General features: G+C 42.7%; 1 protein-coding gene across 1 annotated transcript in view; it reads left to right on the forward strand.

Moving 5' to 3' along the window:
- Nucleotides 1-20,318, forward strand: part of LLGL2 (LLGL scribble cell polarity complex component 2) — a 33,012-nt gene that overhangs the window by 2,338 nt on the left and 10,356 nt on the right. The window contains exons 2-11 of the mRNA XM_038157329.1: nucleotides 4,893-5,000; nucleotides 11,121-11,218; nucleotides 12,219-12,300; nucleotides 13,543-13,658; nucleotides 14,221-14,379; nucleotides 15,100-15,262; nucleotides 15,437-15,569; nucleotides 16,347-16,401; nucleotides 16,576-16,730; nucleotides 20,073-20,290. Coding sequence (XP_038013257.1) covers nucleotides 4,926-5,000; nucleotides 11,121-11,218; nucleotides 12,219-12,300; nucleotides 13,543-13,658; nucleotides 14,221-14,379; nucleotides 15,100-15,262; nucleotides 15,437-15,569; nucleotides 16,347-16,401; nucleotides 16,576-16,730; nucleotides 20,073-20,290 — 1,254 coding nt within the window. The 5' untranslated portion in view covers nucleotides 4,893-4,925. The remainder of the gene's footprint in view (nucleotides 1-4,892; nucleotides 5,001-11,120; nucleotides 11,219-12,218; nucleotides 12,301-13,542; nucleotides 13,659-14,220; nucleotides 14,380-15,099; nucleotides 15,263-15,436; nucleotides 15,570-16,346; nucleotides 16,402-16,575; nucleotides 16,731-20,072; nucleotides 20,291-20,318) is intronic.

Below are 20,318 nucleotides of genomic sequence, written 5' to 3' on the forward strand. Positions count from 1 at the left end.
TAACTTGCCTGAGTTGTGTGATTAGTTCTCAATTCTTTTCAAAGAGTTCTTGGAAAATCGATGTCTGATACTTTGTTTAATATTGTTTGTGTTTTAGGAGGGCAGCCACCTGCACACAGTGTTGCCACAGTCTGTTCAGTTGTTCATTTCACTGTTTGTCTCTCCAGGTGAAATAAATTCTTTTTAGAGAATCTTTTGGTTTTCCTCTCTGACTACTCTATGCAAAGTGCACCTGAACACTCTGCTCTTTATGAAACTGCATAGTGGTGGGGGGTAGCAGTGGCTCAGCAGTTGTGTAAAGGAGATCTCTGCATGGTATCATTAAACTGAGATTAATGTTAGAGTATCTTCCTTCTCCTGGGTAAAGGAGGTGGTGTCTTACACGTCTCTGGGTATTGCAACGCTCCTTCCCTTGCTTTAGCTGTTCTGCTTGGCTTGTGCTTTCTTCTGGAGTATCTGCCTTGACAGTGTGTCACAGCCAAGGAGGGTGGTTGAGATGAACAGTTGAAGAATAGCTCAGCTCGTTTCATTGATTTCAAGCTAAACTTGTTTTTAAATTTGTCCTTTCACAGTGAGTAATGGCTCCTGTAATCAATAAATGTGATAAATCTGGTGTTTAAGTGATACTTTGCTCGGTTCTGTTGGTGTGAGATCACTGGTGCTAAGGAAGAGCTTTTTGCTGTGCAGCTGACCCAGTCTCTGTTGTCTTGCTGCTGTGTTGGTAACAGCAACAAGGCAAACTCCTGGGTGCAGGAGAGAACCTGGTTCAGACAAGGCCATGGGAGTGACGGTTTCTTACAGCAGCACCAACTGCCTGGAGTTCAAACAAAGCTGCTCGATAAGGCCTCTTTTATTTTAGCAGGGTTGATAAAGTGTTATCAGCTGCATAGGTGGATGTTCTCCCTTTAAAGACCTGTAAGCAGGAAGGAGTGCTGAGGAAGGAATGAGAAGGAAACCTAAATCAAGGCAGGATTTAAGAGTTCTTGAGATACTTGCTGGAATTTTGAAAAGAAAGCTCTTGGACTGTATCCCACTGAAAACCTCTTCAAGCTGAGTAAAGGTTGCCAAGGAAGCACACAGATGGTACCTTGCAACTCTGCTACGTGAGCAAAATAAACTCATTATGGGTATGTTTTTGTTGTGGGGTTCACTTGAGACTACATCCACACTTAATACTGTCTACGTAATAAAAACTTCTGACCTGGGCTTCCTCTTCTTGCAAGACTGGATTAACTTGTGTGATTGGGACTTACAACATTTTGGCTGGAAATTCCACTGTCATGAGAGGACATAAGGAAAAAATTGCAACAAATTTCTGCACAGGGTAGTTCCCTGCCAGCCTATGCCAAGCTGATGGAGAAGATTATGTAGAGTGTCTCAGCAAGCTGGGCACAGGCACCAAGATACATGGCTGCGTGCAGAAGCAAGGAAGCCAAAGGAAAACCTGGAGCTCTGGATTGGTGACACTCAGCAGTGAGGAACAATTAATGCTGCTCAGGGGAAGGAGCATTTGTCCTTCTGTTGAATATGGGTTCATATGCCACGTCTCACAGCATCTGAAATGAGTGGAGCTGAGCAAGGAGGACAGAGTGAAATCTGGTTGTGATGTTAAACTGCTCCTTAGCGTCTGATTGGAAACAGGATTGTCTTGCCACTCATGCTTTCATTGCCTTTCCATATGAATAGTGAGGAGATTTTGCTTTGTGTCTGGATCTAATCCAATGAGGTGAAAAAGGGGACTTGACTGGGCATTCAGGTAAGGAAGCAGCAGGAGTTTGATGTTCAGGGCACTCTGAGCTCTGCTGTGAGGTGTCCATGTCCTGAGTACCAGCAAAACTTGGTTTGGTTCAGCCTTGGGCTATTGTTGCCTCTAAACAGCTGCCCTCAATGCATCTTAAAAGAAGAGAATGTTGCACATAGTTTCTGGTAAAAGACTTGTCTTTGAAAGCCTAAAGAATTGTTTCCCTGGAAAATGAGAACATTAGATACATGCAGACCTGGCATAGCTTCAGAGGCTACTGGAGAATTCCTCTCTGGCTACTGGTAGCCACAACTGTTACCAGATGGTTGTAAATGCTGACTGGCAGACAACTGCAGAGCACATGGGGCTGGGGTTTTATGTAAGACTCCAAAGGTGTGTGGGAGAGTAACTAAACTGCTAAAATGTAAATGTGCATCTGGAAGATAAGATTATACAGATTGTGGAATCTATTTCTAGAATTGGAAGAGATACTTGCTTATTGTACTAAAACCAAAATTCTTCTCTTTGATAAGTGCCTTGTAAACTTGTGATAATAACTTTTGGACAACCTGTGCTGTAGTGGGTGCTATTCCTTCTTTGCCTTTGTTCAAAACTGTTTGTCCCCTCATCCTCTCCCATACTGTGACACTCAAAGGTTCTTTGGGCAGAAAGAAACTCTGATATCAGTCTATGAAAGGTGACACTTGCAGTTTGCTTTCTCTGATCCTCTCAGCCCTTCGGGATGATGGTTCTTCAAGTGAGTTACTGCTCAGTTCAGAACTACTACGCTTCTTAGCCTGTTGAACAAGTTGTTGTGGGCTGGAGTGTGAATGTTGTATCTCTTGCATAAGCAGGCTCAAACGGCATGCTTCAGGATGCCATTAATATTTTAGGATAAAACATTCTAGCAGGTTTTTAAATGTAAAATTGTGTCTCTCAAAACAAGCCCCCTCTTCTTTGCTCCTGAGTTTGTGTCTGCTGGCACAGCTGAGGTCTTTTGTTCTAAAGTGGGGAGGGTAATTAGTAGAGTTTCTCTGTGGGTTTGCCTCGTTTAACAGGTCCAGGATATTGATTGACAGTGGGAAAGGGTGCGTCTCCTCGGCACTTTCCTTTCCCTGTCTGGCTAAGGGCAAATTGTGTGTTATACATGGGCATGATGAGCTGTCCTTTCATTGCACAGCACCTTGTCAATGCTCTGTAACTTCTGCTAACTTAAAGTGAATGTAGCTTTGTGAAAATATGTCCCTCTCTTAGGGGTATCTAATAAAAGAAGTTTTACAGTCTGACACTATTTTTGAAATTTCAGTTGAGGTGCTAAATCATTGTAGAAGGATTTACTTTCCAAGTAAACTACACTTTTAGTCTTCCTCTCTTTTCTGAGGTCCTCATATGTTTGTTTCTTGCACATTCTTCACCTCTGCATGTGCTGGTGGCCTACAAACACAGCTGCAGCTGCCCTGCTCTGAGCCAGTTTTTCTGTGGTAGTTGGTGCTGCCAGTGATTCTAGGTGACTGGAATGTCATGTAGGTGACAAATTCCGGTCACCTAGATCCTAGTAATTCTAGGGACTGAGTGACTCAGGTGATTGATCCTCGTGTGATCCTCTGAACCAGGGCTGCATTGCAGGCCTTTGGTGAGCTCAGGACAGTGCTGCACAGGTGGCTGGAGATGTTGGAGTGTGAGCAGGAAAGGTAAAAGGGCAGTAGTGCAACCAAGAGGTACAAGTTCAAGCTCAGGGAGTTTCTAAAGGGAGCTCTCAAAATATGCCTGTGGAGCATCCTGTTTATCACACCATTTCCTTCTTTTGGACCTTCACAGCTGGTGCAAGGCCTTGCTAGGAACTCTTTGAAAAACAGCTCAAGCTCTTCAGGAGTGGCTGCTTTAGGTCATTATCTAAAGGCCATTGTTGCTGGCAGGAGCAAAGAAACAGCCACCCTGTTTCCAGCTGTGCTGTTCCTATCTCTGCAGGTGTGAAAGCTCGTCCCCTCAGTCACTCACCTCCAGCCTCACTGTTTGAAGGGTTCAAGCCCCTCTGAACATGCCAGTTCCTTTGGTGCTCCTGGTCTCTCTCATGCAGCATCAGCCCCCTGCTCCCCATCTTGCTGTAGGTGTGTATGAACCTCTTCTGACCATGTATAATATCCATTCTGACCCTTCATTGCACTTCAGGAGTTCTGGCCCCCACTGCACACATGTATCATGTACAGAGTAGCTGGCAAATTGCTCCCTGTCCAGCAAATTAAAATAAAATACTGAGTGAAGTGTCTGTAAACTGCAGCCTGGGAGAAATGGCCAGGGTAGGCAGAAGCACTAACACCAGGGGAAGTTGTCAGGATGTGAATTCAAGCCTTTGCTCTTGAGTTGGCAGGGTTTACTTGTCACTTAGTACCTGTGCAGAGGGGAGATGTGACAGCCTTCTGAGCTGTAGAGAGCAGGAAGCTGGAGCCTGGGATTCCCCTGAGATTGCTGGCTGGTCGAGTCAGGTCTGATTTGTCCTGCTTGGATCCTCCTGTCCTGTGAGAGGCCAGGCACTGGGACACTGCTTTGTGCTTCAGCTGCACAGTGAATTGCAGGTGTGAAATTCCCTTCCCTACCCCCACCTCGAGCAGGGAGTTCGGCTTGATATTTTACAAAAGCAAGTTAATAATTAATGCAGCTCCCCTGCAGGCAGCACAGCGCCCTTTCTGCTGTGCCCATGGAGAGACCTAAAAATGGGATTCTTTCTCTCTTTGGCTCAATAGCTGGAGGGTTACCTGGGGTGAAAACTGATGCTAGTCAATAATGCCTGAGCCTGGGAGTTGGCCTTTAGGTTGGGTTTGTCTGAATGTTTATGCAAATGCTGCAGTTTTGCCTTTTCTTTGGATAAGGTCAGCTCAAGGGATTGCAAAATGGCCAAATGCAAAATCCTTTTTCGAATCCTCTTGTTTTATCTCTACTTGTTTGCTTTATCAATGTGAAAATAGAATTGTGCAGTGCTGCACCAGAGAGCTCTGCTAGACTGGTATCAGGTTTTAGTCACTTGATAGTGATGTTGTCTCAGTCTGCTCTGGCTGAATTGTTACCTGCTAAACCAAAATAAATAACCTACATCTGCCTGCTTTCTGCTCAGGTTGCTTTTGTTTATATGGGCTCTTCTTTTCTATTTTGTTAGGATTTTTGTTGCCAAGATACTACAGCGAGGAAGATGAGAAGGTTCTTAAGACCCGGACACGATCCAGTGCGAGAGAGGCTCAAGCGTGACCTTTTCCAGTTCAACAAGGTACGGGGCTTTCTTCAGACTTCTGTCCTGAGCCACTGCATCCTGCAAAAGGAGGGAAAAACCACTTAAGTGTGGGTGGAAAAGTTAAATTTAGGAGAGGTGCTGGTTTGTTCTCTTTTTCAGTTCTGCCTTTTTCTCCCTCAGTGTGCCTGAGTAGTTTCCTTTAAGGTCCTGGACATGTTCTCAATTCTGTCTCCTTTTTTAAGAGGAAGGATATTGTGATGCTGTTGAGTGGCACTTGCTGAAAGAAGAGATCTTCACAGCAGCTTTCTGTCCTCTGAGTGGTCTGGCACTTGTCCTCTTATGTGCTGGGACCGTTTCTGTTATAGGTCGTCCTTGTTAGGAAAATAAACATTTTTCTAAAGATACACATAAGCCACAGCTTGTGATGCAGCTGAAGCCAGAGTTCTTTGTCCCTGATTATCCTTTGGATTTACGAGTATACCCCCGTTTTTAAATGTGCATTTAAAAGGCTGTGCTAGCCCCTAGGCAGCACAATGGCCATTAATAATGAATTTACTATTATCTTAGTCTGAATCTGTTTCTAGATTTTTTCCTTCCCTCTGTGAGGAAGAAATTGCAATGGCTGTGCTACCTATCCAACACTCTGGGCACTTTTTTTTTAAGCTCTGGCCAGGAGCATAGTGCTTTTATCTTTGAAAATGCCAAGTATTAAATCATGGCTAGGCTAATGGCTACTTACACTTTCTTTGGGGAGCAGAAATATATTTGTAGGTTTTGTGTTTCCAAGGTTTAAATGGAATTTTGCTGAAAAGTGTAATGGATAAATGAAATCAGCCTAGGAAATTACCTCCTTGATTCATTGTAATTGTACTGTAGATGGATACTTGAAGGGGAACTGTGGATATTTGAGATAAATGATTTAATGTAATTGGTACTAAGCACACCAATTCCATGCATAGCTCCCTGCCATTGGGGAGACAAAGGAGCTCAAGAGTGCTTCGGGTTTGTTTTCTGCCTGCTACCACCGGGAAATCCTAGTGCAGATGCAGTAGAAAAATCAGTGAATGCAGACCAGGTTTGAGTTGTTTGCGTCTGGCTAAATGCAATGTCAGCTTCAGAAAAAATGACCCAGGGATGGGTCAGAGTTGCTTATAAGCATTTAAAATTATATATACCTTGGAAAAACTCTGCTATTTTAGGGATGGCTCTTCCTTGAATATGCCTGTCTCTTATGAGAATGTTTGGCTAAGCTTTACCTGGTAGAGACACACTAATTTGGATAATGCAAAACAGGGTTGAAAGAGGTAGCTTTTGCAGCAGAGGGAAACTTCCAAATATATTAGAAGCTGACATCAGGATTTGTGACTCCATTTGATTCAGTCCTGAAGGTAAATATGACATCTTGTTTCTAGGGAGACAGCTACTTTGGACACTTCCTAATGTTTACTCTCATTAACAGCTTGGTAATTAAAGGCCTTGTAAAATTCATTTGCACCTTTAAGCCACAGTAACTTGTTCTTTTCTAACAAGAATTAGAAGAGAATGAACATTATACCAGAATCTTTTACACTCTACTTTTTTCTTGCATAAAAGTGAGGGTTTTTTATGCCAAGTCTTGTGTCTCCCATTCCAGTATTTCTAGAGATAATGGGTCATTTGAAAGCTTCTACCCTTTGATCCAATAAACATCTACTCACAGCTAGGTAGACTGAGAAAATCTGGGAAAGTCAGACCTTAATTCTGTGCTGTTGAAGGTTGTGGCTTCAAGGAGCCAAGAATCATAGTGCTTTGTGTGCCAAGGCTGTCCTGGTCTAATGTGCTATTAGAGCAAGCACATTAGTGCTGGTAAGCAGGTTTTTAAACACTTGTTATTTGAGGTCTTTGAAAGACTTCTGGTTAAGAACCTGCTTGGGAAATATTTTGTGGGCCTGTAAAGTTGCTGATCAGAGAAATTGCACGGTGCATTTGCACCTCTTCAGTGTGTGATGCAGGCCATGACTAAAGGCAAGCTGCACTTTAAAGGTGCTGGGGATTCATGCCCTCATTTTATACTGAAGTTGAACATAAATGCATGATGTCTCACATATTTAGTGTTAGTGTAGTGGAATGTATTTGACCACGCTGACCTAGAATGGACTTCAATTTAGAAAGTGTATTTAATTGGTGGTGGTGGATTTTGTTTGTTTGTTTACTCTGTCAGGTATAAATAGGCTGTGATCTTCTTACTGCTTCTCTCTTGCATTTCTGTTTTGCATAAGAGGTGGTCCAGATGGTTTTAAACGACTGATTGATGACTGGACTAGCACTTCAAACTGTCTTCAAAGTTGTGTTTGTTTCAAAAAACACCTTCCTAAATTCTGCTAGTCACTTAGCTTTTCATATCTGTTTCTCTGTATGAGTAAGAACTTCCCATACTTGTGTGTACCTGTTGCAAGAATCTGTTTTTAGCTCAGTGGATAGAATGAAGGATAAGGTATGTGAACTTGGCAGTCTACTTCTTTGAGTTTATCCTGCTTTTGGAAGTAGTATTTGGATGCCTTTGGCTCAGTCCAAGCCCTGCAGAAGAAACATGTTCAGGCTGGCATTGTCAGACTAGATGATGGGTAACACACAGGTGAACCAGCCTGTCTTACAGCTGAATGTTACCCAACTGGGAGCATTGCATTTAATTTATGGCTTCATGGTTTTTCCCCCGTTTTCAGCCTCCCTGCCCCTTTGCTGATGGGTGTGATGGAGACCTTACCTGAAATCTGAATTAGTGTCTAAGCAAAGTGGAGTTAGCACATACAGGCTTCATTGTTTCTTCAAAAGATGATTTAACAAAGGGACAGGGCTTGTGTTGCCTGTGGTTGGGTTTGTTTCTGCTCTGTCATAAAACAATCTGAGAGGAGAAGCAGAGACAAGTGAAAGGAGGAAGACAGAGCTGAATTTCATCAGCACAGCTTTAGTGTGGGCTGGGAACAACTGTTCAGTTTGGCCACATTTTTCCTGCAGTAAATACGACTGACACGAAGCATTTTTGTCAGTGCTGCTGACACCAGGCTTGCTTGAGTCTTTGACAAATCTGGAGAAGGAGAAAAAGCTCCTACCTTTCCCCATAGAAACAAAAGCCCTTTTGAGAAGAAGGGCACATTGTGGGCACTCCAGTTTCTTATTTCAGCTCTGCTGAAAGGCTCCATTGTAACCTCTGCTGCCTCCTGCCCCCCTCTCTCCCCCTTGCTGCGTTTACCTGCTGGGCAGGTGAAAGGATTGGCTGATGAAAGCTGCCGAGGGGAGGGAGGGAGGGCAGCCCAAAGCTAGCTTGATGTGATTTAACAACTGGGTGCAAATAAGTACAAGGAAGAGATCTGGGTAATCAGGACAGTGAATGTGAATGCCTGACCCTGGTGGTGGCAAATGCAGCCCAAAAGCCACCCTGAAGCCTTTACTGCCCAGCTGTGGAAACACATGACATAAGAGAGAGTTATCTTTGTTGCATTTTATGGGCATCTTGGTTGAAGATTCGGAGCTACCAGAACCTTTAGTACATTTACTGCTCTCCATGAGCAGTTGTGTAGCACACTGTGGTTGTTACTGATACTTTTGCAAATTTGTCTGTGGAATGGGGGGTGCTTCAAATTTTTGGTTGAATGAAAACCCAGAGGAGAAAAAAATCACCCTCTTGTTATTATTACTGAATCATACACACTTGGTTGTGCCGTTCATAGGTCTCATACTTGAAAATTAAAGCTTTTATTGACTTGTCTAATGTGTTTACAAATTAACACATCAAACCCAGGATCTAATTAGGCCAGTATTAAGGCTGGTGTTGACAGCTTCCTAACAGGCAGTGCAGTATTGTATAAGTCATGGTTTTCTGAGAGTTGTGGCTAAAGCTTTATCTTTTGAGCTGGAGGAAATCTTAGAATAATCACAGTTTCTAATGATGTGTCACTGAAAATTGCACCTGGTTGTGCTGATAACATGACAGTGCAGTGACTGTGAACAAGTTGAAACTAAAACTATCAGGGGTAGTTAACACTGGTGTCTCCCTTACAAGTTCCTCACTTTGTTTTGGGTGAGAGTGGAATGGTGTTTATTGCCTGTGCTACATCTGATTCATTTAAATGTCTGATTTATTGTTAAGATAACGCTACCTTGGATCATCATCTCAGAATTTTGCACCATAGCTTTATACTCCCACAAATTTGACAATTAGGAAGCTTTTCTGTGTTGCCTCAGTAGCTATCACAGTACAGAGAAATTCCTCTTTGCCTGTGCTGGGTTAGGAAACTGCCCTGTTTCAATTCTGAGTCCACTGATAAATTCCTAATTTCATACAGCCTTCTCTAGGAAGTTTTATATGTGTAGCTATGCAAAGGTTAGTTAGCAGCAGCATCAAGGGGGACAGTAAAAAGATTGACTTCTCAAAATATGTTTTTAATAATGCAAACCTAACACTTAAATTACCTTCTTAAAATATAAATAGCTAAGGCTGGAGATTAAGTTATCAAAAAAGGAAGTAAACTCTGTGGTCTTGGAGCTTGTAGTACTAATCTTGGCTTACTACCTATAAAAGGTAAAAAAAATACTGTCTACTCTTTTGCCCAGCCTAATGAGTTGGCCAGCAGAAAATTGGGAAATGCTCCAATATTCTCAATTTCATCTTCTAAAGAGGCTCATCTTCCCTTAAGAGAACCTCAGGCTGGGGTACCTGGTATTTAGAGGAGGGAGGTCTTTTCTTGCAGCTTAGGAATTGTGATCAAACGGGTAAAACCAAAGCAAACTGGCAGACTCTGGAGTCAGCTGGATCCTCCTATGCTGTGTCTTTGAGCAGGACATTAAAGTGCTTTGCAGCAGCTGGGGCACCTCGGGCTATGGCCTGACCACGGAAATGAAACCAGCTCCATTTGATTCTCGTGCAGGGGATTAAGTTGGGAAATCACTATGCAGGAAATAAAGTCCAGGTGTTACTTTTAGGCTGAATAAAGCATAAAACTTAAGTGATGTGGTAGCTTTGCTTGAGACATGATGGAAATGAGGATGGGAGTGAGGTGTAAGTGCTGTAGATGGAAGAGTTCTCTGCTTTTTATATTTGTTTTCAGTAGTGAGTGTAATGAGTTCCTATTCTGTAGCTTGCCAGCTTGCCTTAGAATAAGGTATTTTCCAGAAGTTGGGCTTTTAAGGATCAGTGTTTCCCAGGAAGCATCCCTCTTAATCCTCCCTATTAATCTCTGGGCACACCAGTCCTCTTTACCTGTGTGTTGGTGCCTCCTGGTTTTGCCTAAACCAGGATAAGAGCTGTGCATTAGCACTTCTGAAAACCTCACTTTCTAAGCAGCTTGGTGGCATCCTGTAAGTATGGCAGGATATTATTCCCTGGTGTGTAACTGCATCAGTGTGGTGTGTACAGATGCTCCAAATCTCCCTCCTGGAGCAGTTGTAAATTGTACTTTAGGGAAGCCACCAATGTCAAGCCACACTGCTCCCTGTAACAGCGACATTTTTAGTCCCAAATGGCTTTGAATTACTCTGAGGTGGCCTAGCAGGCTCATGCTCTCATTAAATTCCAGTGTTCCTCGTGTTCCCTCTGGAAAATGGATATGGATACATTAGTTTTCCTGGCTGCTCATAGGAAATCTGTTAATTTTCCTTGATGAGCACTGATGTTCACTCGTAGCTCTGCATTGCTTTGCACCATTTCTTCATGTCAGTCACCAGAAAGAGGTCAGGAAGGCTGACCTGTGTGGAATTAGGCAGATAAAGCTGGTCTTACAGTGCGCAGTATTTGTGCCAGACTTTGAAATTGTGCTGAGCAGTTGGTTTACAGAAGTGCAGCTGACGTGGAGTGATGGAGTGTGTTGTACTGACTGACTAAGCTGTGCTTATGCAGAGTTATTTATAATCTTAACATCAAGAGCTGCTCAGGCTACTGTTTTCAGAATATTCTCTTTCATTTCTGTTACGCTTCTGGATATCCTGGCTGTGGAGCCAGGGATTCTTGGCACACATTCATCATTAGACTGTTGTACAGCAAATCAAAAAGGTTTGAACACCTTTCAGCAGAAAAAGCTGCCATTAAGTGCTGTATTTCAGACTGCCATGCCATGTTGAACTTCTGCCCAACAATGCCCATGAAACAAGCTGCTGATCGTGATTTTTCCTTCTCTCCCCCAGACTGTGGAGCATGGATTTCCCCACCAGCCCAGTGCCCTGGGCTACAGCCCATTTCTCCGTCTCATGGCCATTGGGACACGATCAGGAGCCATCAAATTGTATCCTTTGGACACCTTGAGTGAGAGTTCTCTAACCTCAGCAGAATTCGTGCAGCTTTGAAGACACTTCAAAAGTTAGATTAAGTATGAATTTGCAAGCACGGGTTACTGGAACACTGAAACAGTTTGCCAGGGTTTGGAGTGATTTTGGTCTGATCAGTGTGGGATTATCTTTCCAAGAGCTGAACTACAGCTCCAACAGGAGCTGAGCTGATGCAGATATTAAACAAGACTCTGCTCTTGCTATGCAGAAGGTCAGACTAGATCTGGCCTAAGTTCAGCAATCCTTCACATTGTAAATTCCAGGGTTGTTTAAATATTTGGGGCAGGGTTCCTTTTTCTTTTCTTTTTTTTCCTCTAAAGCAATTCTATTTCAAAGGTTAAAGCTGAAGTCAGAAATGCTTTCTACTTCCTGAGTTTTTGACCATCCAGGAATTAAAGACCTAAACATTGAAGGTGGTAACTTATTTTTTGTAGCTAATGACGTCCAGTCTGATTTTTGTGTGTGTGAGATGATTCTCATGGCAGAGACCAGTTAGATGAGTTGTAAAACAGGCATGTCACCCAGCCCAGAAAGGAAAAGTTGGTGCTGTTTCTGCCAGCTTAATCATTCATTGCTGGTGTTGTTTGTGCTCTGAGGCTGGACTCCACATGCAGGCAGTAGCCATCTGTCTCCTGGTTACAAATTAGTTAAACAGGATTGTAGTGTCTGGGAAGCCATTGAACATCCCTGAGAAAAAACAGGGTCCAGGCACCTCTTCTGCATATACTGAAGGAAGAAGTGAACTTCCCTGTTTTCCACAGTGAGCACAGCCTGCAAATTTAACAAGCATGTAAAATCAAAAGTAGATTTGCATTGATTCTTTGCAGTCCAGCTCACCAACAGTAAAACGTGGTTTCAAACTAATCTCTTTTCGTCTTGCTTGCTAGCAAGCTTCTTATGAATCAATTGTAGCTGTGGGTCACCTTAAATACTGTAGATCCTCAACAAACTCGTTAGATATGGTGCTCCCGGAGTGGAGTTCATGGGTTTACATGAAGAGAACAACACTGTAATGCAGATTCACTTTATACCTGATCAGGTAAGTGCATTTTCAGTACCTCTGTGACTTATGTAGATCTCTCCTAAACAGGTGTTGATTTTATTCCAGGGATCTGGCCTTTTATTACCAAGTATATTCAAATACTGCTTGGTTGGGAATGTTTATCCCAGTGTATTTTGTGCTCTCAGCAGTGCTTGTTGCTGTGGAGATGCTCAGTAAACTAGAAGAGAAGCTTTAAACTAAAGAGTAGCTTTATTGTTCATAACTGTTACTCATTTATCTCCAGTAACATCCTGGGAATGGTAATAAGGCCAGGATAGTTCAGGCAATCTGCTGCAGAAGCAACAACTTCCTTTTCTTTTTGCAGCCCCTATTTTTTCAGTAGGACTGGGTAGTCTTTCCTCTGCACAACAGATAGACCAGGAGCAGCTGCTGAGCTGATTTAATTATTTTCAGGAGCTCAAAACAGCACTGCTAACCTCATCTGCTGTTAAGTTTGTTGCCTTTGTATTTGGGGGTATTGACTCTTGCTCCTGGGGATTGCTGAACAGTTATTGCCACCCTCTAAAAATAGGAAAGCAGAATTTTCCAAATGTGTGGTGGCTCTTTAACCACTTTCCCTTGACTGTCCAGACTGGTGTCTTAATTGCAGACTTTGTTCCCTTATGCCCCCAGTGTAGCACAAGTGGCCTCTTTATGAGAGGGATTTAATTCTTGAGGCGGTTTTGGGTGTCTGTTTGCTTAACTAATGGTATAAACTGAAACTCCCATGGGGAGTGTTGCACCAGGTGTGGCTGCAGCAGGTAAAATGCTTCAATTTGAACATCCAGCCAGCAGGGCTGGGCTCATAAAAGGATTCTGACACAACCCTCAGAATGAGGTTGGACATGAAGAATGTGAGGAGTGTGGTATAGCAGAGTATATCAGCCCCACCCAAAGCTAGGGTGTGTTCTGCAAACCTGAGGTGAGATACAGCCTGCAGCTGCATGGCTGGGCTTTACAGCATAGGCCGATCTCCTTCAGGAGCCTAAATCCTTGTCATCCCCCTCAGTGATAACCTGTGCCTTTATAACAGGGTTTTTAGCCTCTAGGCTACTTCTTGTCTCCCTCCACCCCCTAAATCCCATTGCTGCAGTGTTTGTCCACTGCCGTAAAAAGCTGAACCAGCTCCTCAGTCCTGTTTTAGAAGGGAATTATGAACACCAGCAAATCTACTGCTAAATTTACTGTGTTATATTTAATACTGGCATTCTGAAAAAAGCAAGTTGTGTGATTTTGCAGTGCCAGCTGGTGACACTGCTGGATGATAACAGCTTGCACCTCTGGAGCCTGAAGCAGCAGGGAGGAACATCTGAGCTGCGGGAGGAGCATCGCTTCACCCTCAAAGGGCCGCCTGGGTAAGGCACAGGAGGGGCTTGGAGCTGTTCTGGGGATAAGCAAGCCAGAAAGTTCTGCTCTTGCTTAAGCTACAGCCTGTCCACTTTTTAAAACCTGCCACTCCTCTGAATCCATTGAAAAGGCATCCATGCAAACCAACCAAGAGCTGGCTAGGGCATGGGAGACCAGCTTTTAAACGTGCTCAACCAGTGCAAAGGGTGACATATTTTAAAATATTGTGCATTCACTGCTGTGAGTACAGGAGCTGCTAATCTTAAGGTTAGGTAAATCTAACCATGCCTTAAGTCAGACTTTGAAATGCTGTTGTGGTTTTAGTTTCACTTGATCTTGCCAGTTTTAGGTGAGCTACTTTTAGGAGCACTTAGAGAGGGTTCTGTGAAAAAAGGTGTCTGGCTCTTTCTCCATGCACTTGTCAAAAATTTCTGACATAATTTGCCTTAAAGCTGATGTTTTCCTTCTTAAAAAAAAATAATGCTTCCAAAACAAGTGACACTGATAAATGTCCCTGTTATGTTGTTAACTCTCCCAAATTCACTAACAAGAGTCTCTTTGCATCCCCAGCTCCCCACCAAGTGCCACCCAGGTAACAGCTGTGCTTCCCCATTCCTCACGGGAAGTGCTGTACCTGGGCACAGAGAGTGGCAACATCTTTGTGGTGGAGCTGCCCTCGTTCCGAGTGCTGGAGGACAGGACCATCACCCCTGAGGCTGTGCTGCAGCGGTGAGTGAGTGAGTGAGCAAACAAGACATGGAATTCCATTACCAGACACATCCTTTGTTAAAATGTCACCCCAGATTATGTACTGGGGCCTTGCTGTTGTGTTAAGCATTGTCCATATCTGCCTGACTCTCAGGAAAGTAACTTTTGGTCCTGGTGTGTGTTAAGTAACAATTTCTGCCCTGGTCCATCCTGGTGTTGTTACTGTGGAGATAGAGCATGTTCACTTGGGGTGAATCTGCAAAACTTATGCCCTAGCCCTTGTGTTTAGTTTTAGAAAAAAAAATTGCTTAGTGTAATTACCTATTTATTTTTTCAACCTCTGGCAGAGCATCTGGTGTTGCTTTGTTCAAATGGAGTTTTTAATCACTCTGTTGAGTGCTGCTGAAAACTGTCCTACTTCACTTCTCCTACTAACATTTCCATCTTTTATTCTGTAAGAGAATAAGGTGGGTGGTTCAAACTGTCTTTACAGTCCTGGGATGCAGTCCTGGAATTTGTTGTAAATCTTGGCCTTTCTTTGAAGAAAACAGGACTAGGTGCATGTCCATGTGGTAGGCCTGATGTGATGTCCCCCATAAGATATTTCTGCTGCTTGAAGGATTTGTGGGATCAACTGTTTCAACTTTGTTGCTTAATTTCTCATTCCTACCTTTTTTATTACAGTCCTTTCAGGTTGTATCTGGAATCAGCTTCTCTTGGTTTTCTCTTCTGCTCCTGCAGGATACCAGAAGATAACTGCAACAGGCGATCCTGTGAACTGGTGGAAGCCCTTCGGGAGCATCCTAAGAACCCTGACCAGATTCTAATTGGATACAGCAGGGGCTTGATTGTTCTCTGGGACCTGCAGAATAACAAAGCAACACACCATTTCCTGGGCAGCCAGGTATTGATTCAATCCAGAGTCAGTTCAGCAGGGCAGGAAGGTCTCTCACTGGCACTCTGAAGACAAATCAGGTGCAGGGGGAGCCTGACAAAGCTGCTTTTTTAGTAAGAACAGGTTGTTTTGGGGAGATAACAGCTCTCTGGAGAGCAGTCATTTGTATGGCTTTCTTTTCAGCAACTGGAAAACCTCTTCTGGCAGAGGGATGGCAGTAAATTCATTAGTTGTCACTACGATGGAAGTTACAGCCAGTGGCCAGTATCCAGTGACAACAGGCAGTCAGAGCCTCTGGAAAACACTGTGCCTTATGGTCAGTAAGTGAGGTTTAACTCTTGTGTTTTTGTCCAAACATATCTATTTCTGAGCTTGTGTAGGATATTTAAGTGACAATTCTCTCTAGTGTTTAATGGCAAAATGCAGAGGTGCCTCTTGAATGGCTTGTAAGCCTCGATTAAGGGATTTCAGCCCAGATTTTCTCTTGGATTTGAAACTCCTTTGCATTGTTGAAATCTGTCCTCAACATGGAGAGCAAGTCTTGACAATATTAGTGCCCCTTATGAAGAAGGGTGTTGGTGATTCAGCTCTTTGTTTTCGCTAGTGTCCTGTTCAACAGGAGTTGCTGTGTAATTAATAGTGAGCTGAGAGTATTTTTGTTGACCTGAGCAGTGATTAAATGAAGCTTCTGATTTCCTGGAAACCATCAAATGGGGATGACCTCACCTTTCGAGTGCAAAGAAGCTTCTAAAGGTCTATCACTTTACATTAGTTTCAGGAATGGCTGTGATTTTAGCAATCCTTTCTAGTTAGTCAGCTCCTCCAGCAGAACTTCTGCTCCCTGGTAGCCATCAGCAGCATGGTTTAGAACTGCCCCTGAGCCTAAGCTGTGTTTTGCTGCAGAGTTCTGTGGTCAGTGTGTCCCAGAAGACTTGTCTGATGTGGCTTGGTCTGGGGAGGTGGTGCTGGCTCCTACTAATTTAGGTGGCTCCCCTTGGGGTGGAGGGTGAGGTGACCTGGCTAAAGCAGAATCAGCAGCTTCTGATGTAAATATGCACTTCTTGAATTGTAACAAATAACTCTGTTTTCTCAGGTCCTTTTCCTTGCAAGGCCATCTCCAAGATCTACTGGCAGACAACAAAAAATGGGTGAGTTTGTGGTGTATCCCTTCCATCTCACCTATTTGAAGCATGCAGTGCCATATGAACCCTTTAGAGTAACATTATAAGAACTTGTTATCAAACTTTCTTTGACATTTCTTTAAATTTTTTTCTTGCTCCTTACTTCAGCACAGACCACTTTAACTCTTTCTTTCTCTCAAGGCTTCCTTACATAATATTCCAAGGAGGAATGCCCCGGGCTAGCTATGGGGACCGGCACAGTATCTCTGTTATCCATGGCAGCCAGCAAACAGCCTTTGACTTTACCTCACGAGTGATAGACTTCTTTATAATCTTCAGTTCAGATCCTGCTGCAGGTATGTGATAGAAGGGCATTACTGAGGAATTAGGGTAGCTGTGTACGTGTGTGGAAATCTGCCTGGTATAAATAGCATATGAAATGTGATAAGGAGGTCAGTTGTTTGGGGAGTTTCTGAGACTTCAGCTGAGAATCACAGAATCATTTTGTTTGGCAAAGACCCTTAAGATTTAGTCCAGCTGTGAAAGATTCCCATTTAAAACTGAAATGTAAAATACTATAAATTTATAGTATTTATATATACTATGTATAATTTATTTATACTATGTATAAATAAAGGGTTGGTTACAAATGCCATACATTCCTCAAAAAAATTAGGCTACTTTGTTAATAAGAAAAGATCTCTTAAGCTTATATCTGTTTAAGCTGGACATTAGACGTAACCAGATCATGAAATGAGGATCTGAATATTGTTGTTTGGAAATAGCACTTCAAAGGAGGCTAATAATTAAAACCAGAATTTACTCCCACTGAGACTCTGCTTCTTTTAATTAGTACCTGGATTTGTGTCTGGAGCTTTGGGTAACAAATCAGCAAAGGGTGACATAGAACGAAGGGTCAGTATATGGAGACCTTAATTTCCTTACTGCTAGTGAACATAAATGTAAACTGAATAGTTCTCATTCCTGGAATTGTGTAGAGCTTGTCAAATTCTTGCTTCTGTTGAAGAGCTTTCTTGCCCTTACTTCTGCAATAACTGTATAGTCTTCTTTTTCATGAAACTGTAAAGGGTTTTCCCCAAGAACTCTTTGTTTAATGCTGGTGTAGTTCTTGCTTCTGGTTAAGTTGGAGTAACTGAGTATAAAATGCTATTTAAAGCTCTAAAAATGTGCAGGATCAAACTAAACTGCAGATTGTTTAGGAGCTTGTAAGTAAATCTTCTGTTACTGTATCTTCTCAGGCTTTCTAGTCTCTGATTTGCCTGCTAGACTGGTTTCCAACCTAATTTGTCCTGTGTCCTGCCAGGGAGGGTGGTGACAGCCACAGCTCCACATCCTGGTCTGTCGGTGCAGGTTGGATCCCTCTGGCCTGTTCTGGGAAGCAGAGCACAGATCCAGGGGAGAAATGTCTTAGGAAAAGAGGCAGAAAAAAACAGGTTTTGGATTCCCTCTTGCCTGTCTTCCTAGATCTTAACAGACCCTCTCAGGTCACTGAAAAGAAGGCAGAGAAATCAAAGTGTAACTGAGCAGAAGTGCCTGTGTGTGTCTGTTACTGATTTTCCCTGCACAACACTGCCCTTTCTAAGCATCTTCCAAGTGTGCAGAACCTACAGGTCTAAATCTTCAAGTTCACAGTGCTGATAAACTTGAGGTACTGTTTCATACTTCAAGGTCTATACCTTTTGGTGTTAAGGAAGGAGACCCTTTTACTTGCTATGAAATTGTCAGAGTGGAGATTCTGGATGATGAAACAAAAGTATTAACGATGAAAGAAATCTGAGGTTTTTAGGTCAGAGTTGGACTGCTTAGAGTTCAGGTTCTGGATATGATTAGAAATCCTTTAGGATGAAATAACTGAACAAACAGGCTTTATATTTCTACTTCCCAATAACTGAATTATCCAGTTAACACCTCTGCTGGTGGGTTCAGACAGGAGCTGCTACAGGAAACTGAAACTGTTACACTCAGATGAGGAAGTTTTTTACAATAAAATGAGGTTTCTGTGGTTGACAAGCTTCTTTGTGGCTGATTGCCTAAGCTTAGTGGATCTACGTAGCTTGCCTTGTTTGCCCTTAAGCAGTCTTCCCTGCAATGGCAATACCAAGGTATTAATTGTATACCAAAGCCACTTAATTTAATAAGCACAAAGCTTATGCATTGTGGCATGGTCATAGCTGGTGACTTTTCACTATCCTGAATATGCTGTGGAAACAGTGTTTAAAAAGGCCAGCACTTCCTGGTTTTTTTTTGGTTTTTTTTTTTTTTTTTTAATTTTCTTTAGTTAGGTGGGTGAGTGTGTGGCAATCATGACAAATTTTACTGTGTGTGCTACTTCAGCAACTTAAAATAGATTCTTGCCACAAGAAATGAGCTCAGATGTGTGTTTTTGCAGGGAAAAAAATTGTTAAAACAGAGCACTTTTGGTTAATGTTGGCAACAGTAAATTGCAGAGCAGTTACAGTACAGGGATTATATTGTTAGTTTTATTGTGAAGTCCTGTGGGCAACTGCAAATGATGATACATAGGAAAGCAAAGTAAAACTGAATAGAAAACATTTTTTTTTCATGATGAAACGGCACTAATTGAATGATGTGTTGTGGCTGGGCCTAGTCAGAGGTGAAACTTGGGGTGCCTCACTAGTGATGCCAAGTACTAATTACTTAAATATAATTTTGCTGAGTGAACAGTGTTGGTATGTGCCTTCTTGCAAGTGTATACCAGGTAATCAACCAAGTAAAGGAGGGAAATTAAAGTACAGTTTAGGAGGGAAGGTTGGGGAAAAGCTGTTAGGTAGTTTGCTAATGGCTCACTGTTTATCAACCCCAATCCAGCTTTGTATTCACTCAGATTTCTGTAGCTGTGTTAATTGTCACTGCTGTGGTTTTGGTTTTCCCCACCAGTTTGCTGCTGTGGCTGACTCGTCAACCTTGCTGCAATAATGCCCCTGTAGACTAAATTATTTCACTCAAAATTGTCCATTGTAACCTGAGTTATAATTCTTCTTTGTGTCAGATGTCACCAGTCAAGTTACATTATCATATTTCCTTCGTAGTTGTTCTTAATACACATAAGAATTATTAGATGATGTACACATCTTAAAAAAAGGAAGTCTAGAGGATGTGTCACAACATATGAGAAGAAGAGAAAATGAAAAGTAAAAGAGCTGAATTGTAAATACTTGTCAATTCAAGCAGAGAAGCATTCTGCAGAGCCCAAGGCATTAGCATGTTTAAGCAGCTTAGCCTGGATGGACTGTGGTCCTAACACAGCACTAAATGGGTCACTGCTGGGATGTATGCATGTCTTTCCACCCAGTGCTGTTAATTAGCTGCAGGTGAAGTCTTTGGAATTCTGGCAGTTACAGTAGTAAGTATGAACACTGTGTTATTTAGTCGTTGTTGTTAACAAATTTTATACTCTGCAATGGAATCTAATAAAAAGTCACTGTCACAATCCCAGGAGTGATGTAAAGAAACGAATTTGCAGTAAATCTGTGAGTGTCTTCAGATCCATTCATATTCAATAGGCTCAGTTAACACAGAAGCATTTAAGGTTTTTTCCAAGAAAAATGTTGATGTGGAGGTGTGTGATTAGTTTTCAAAGCAGCCTTACAGGAAGCTTGTTTGTGCTGATCTTGGCTGGTCAGTTTTGTCAGCCTCAATGAATGTTGTTTCTGCAGAGTTTGATGACCCCTCTGCCCTGGTGGTGCTGGCAGAAGAAGAGCTCGTGGTCATAGACTTGAAAAGTGCTGGCTGGCCAGCAGTGCACCCTCCATACCTGGCCTCCCTGCACTGCTCAGCCATCACCTGCTCTCACCACGTCTCCAACATCCCACTGAAGCTTTGGGAGCGGATTATCAGCGCTGGGAGCAAGCAGAACATTCACTACTCCAGTATGGTATGGCAGCTGTGTGTCCCTCCATGTG

The sequence above is a fragment of the Motacilla alba genome, chromosome 18 (assembly GCF_015832195.1).
Source record: "Motacilla alba alba isolate MOTALB_02 chromosome 18, Motacilla_alba_V1.0_pri, whole genome shotgun sequence".
Taxonomy (NCBI): domain Eukaryota; kingdom Metazoa; phylum Chordata; class Aves; order Passeriformes; family Motacillidae; genus Motacilla; species Motacilla alba.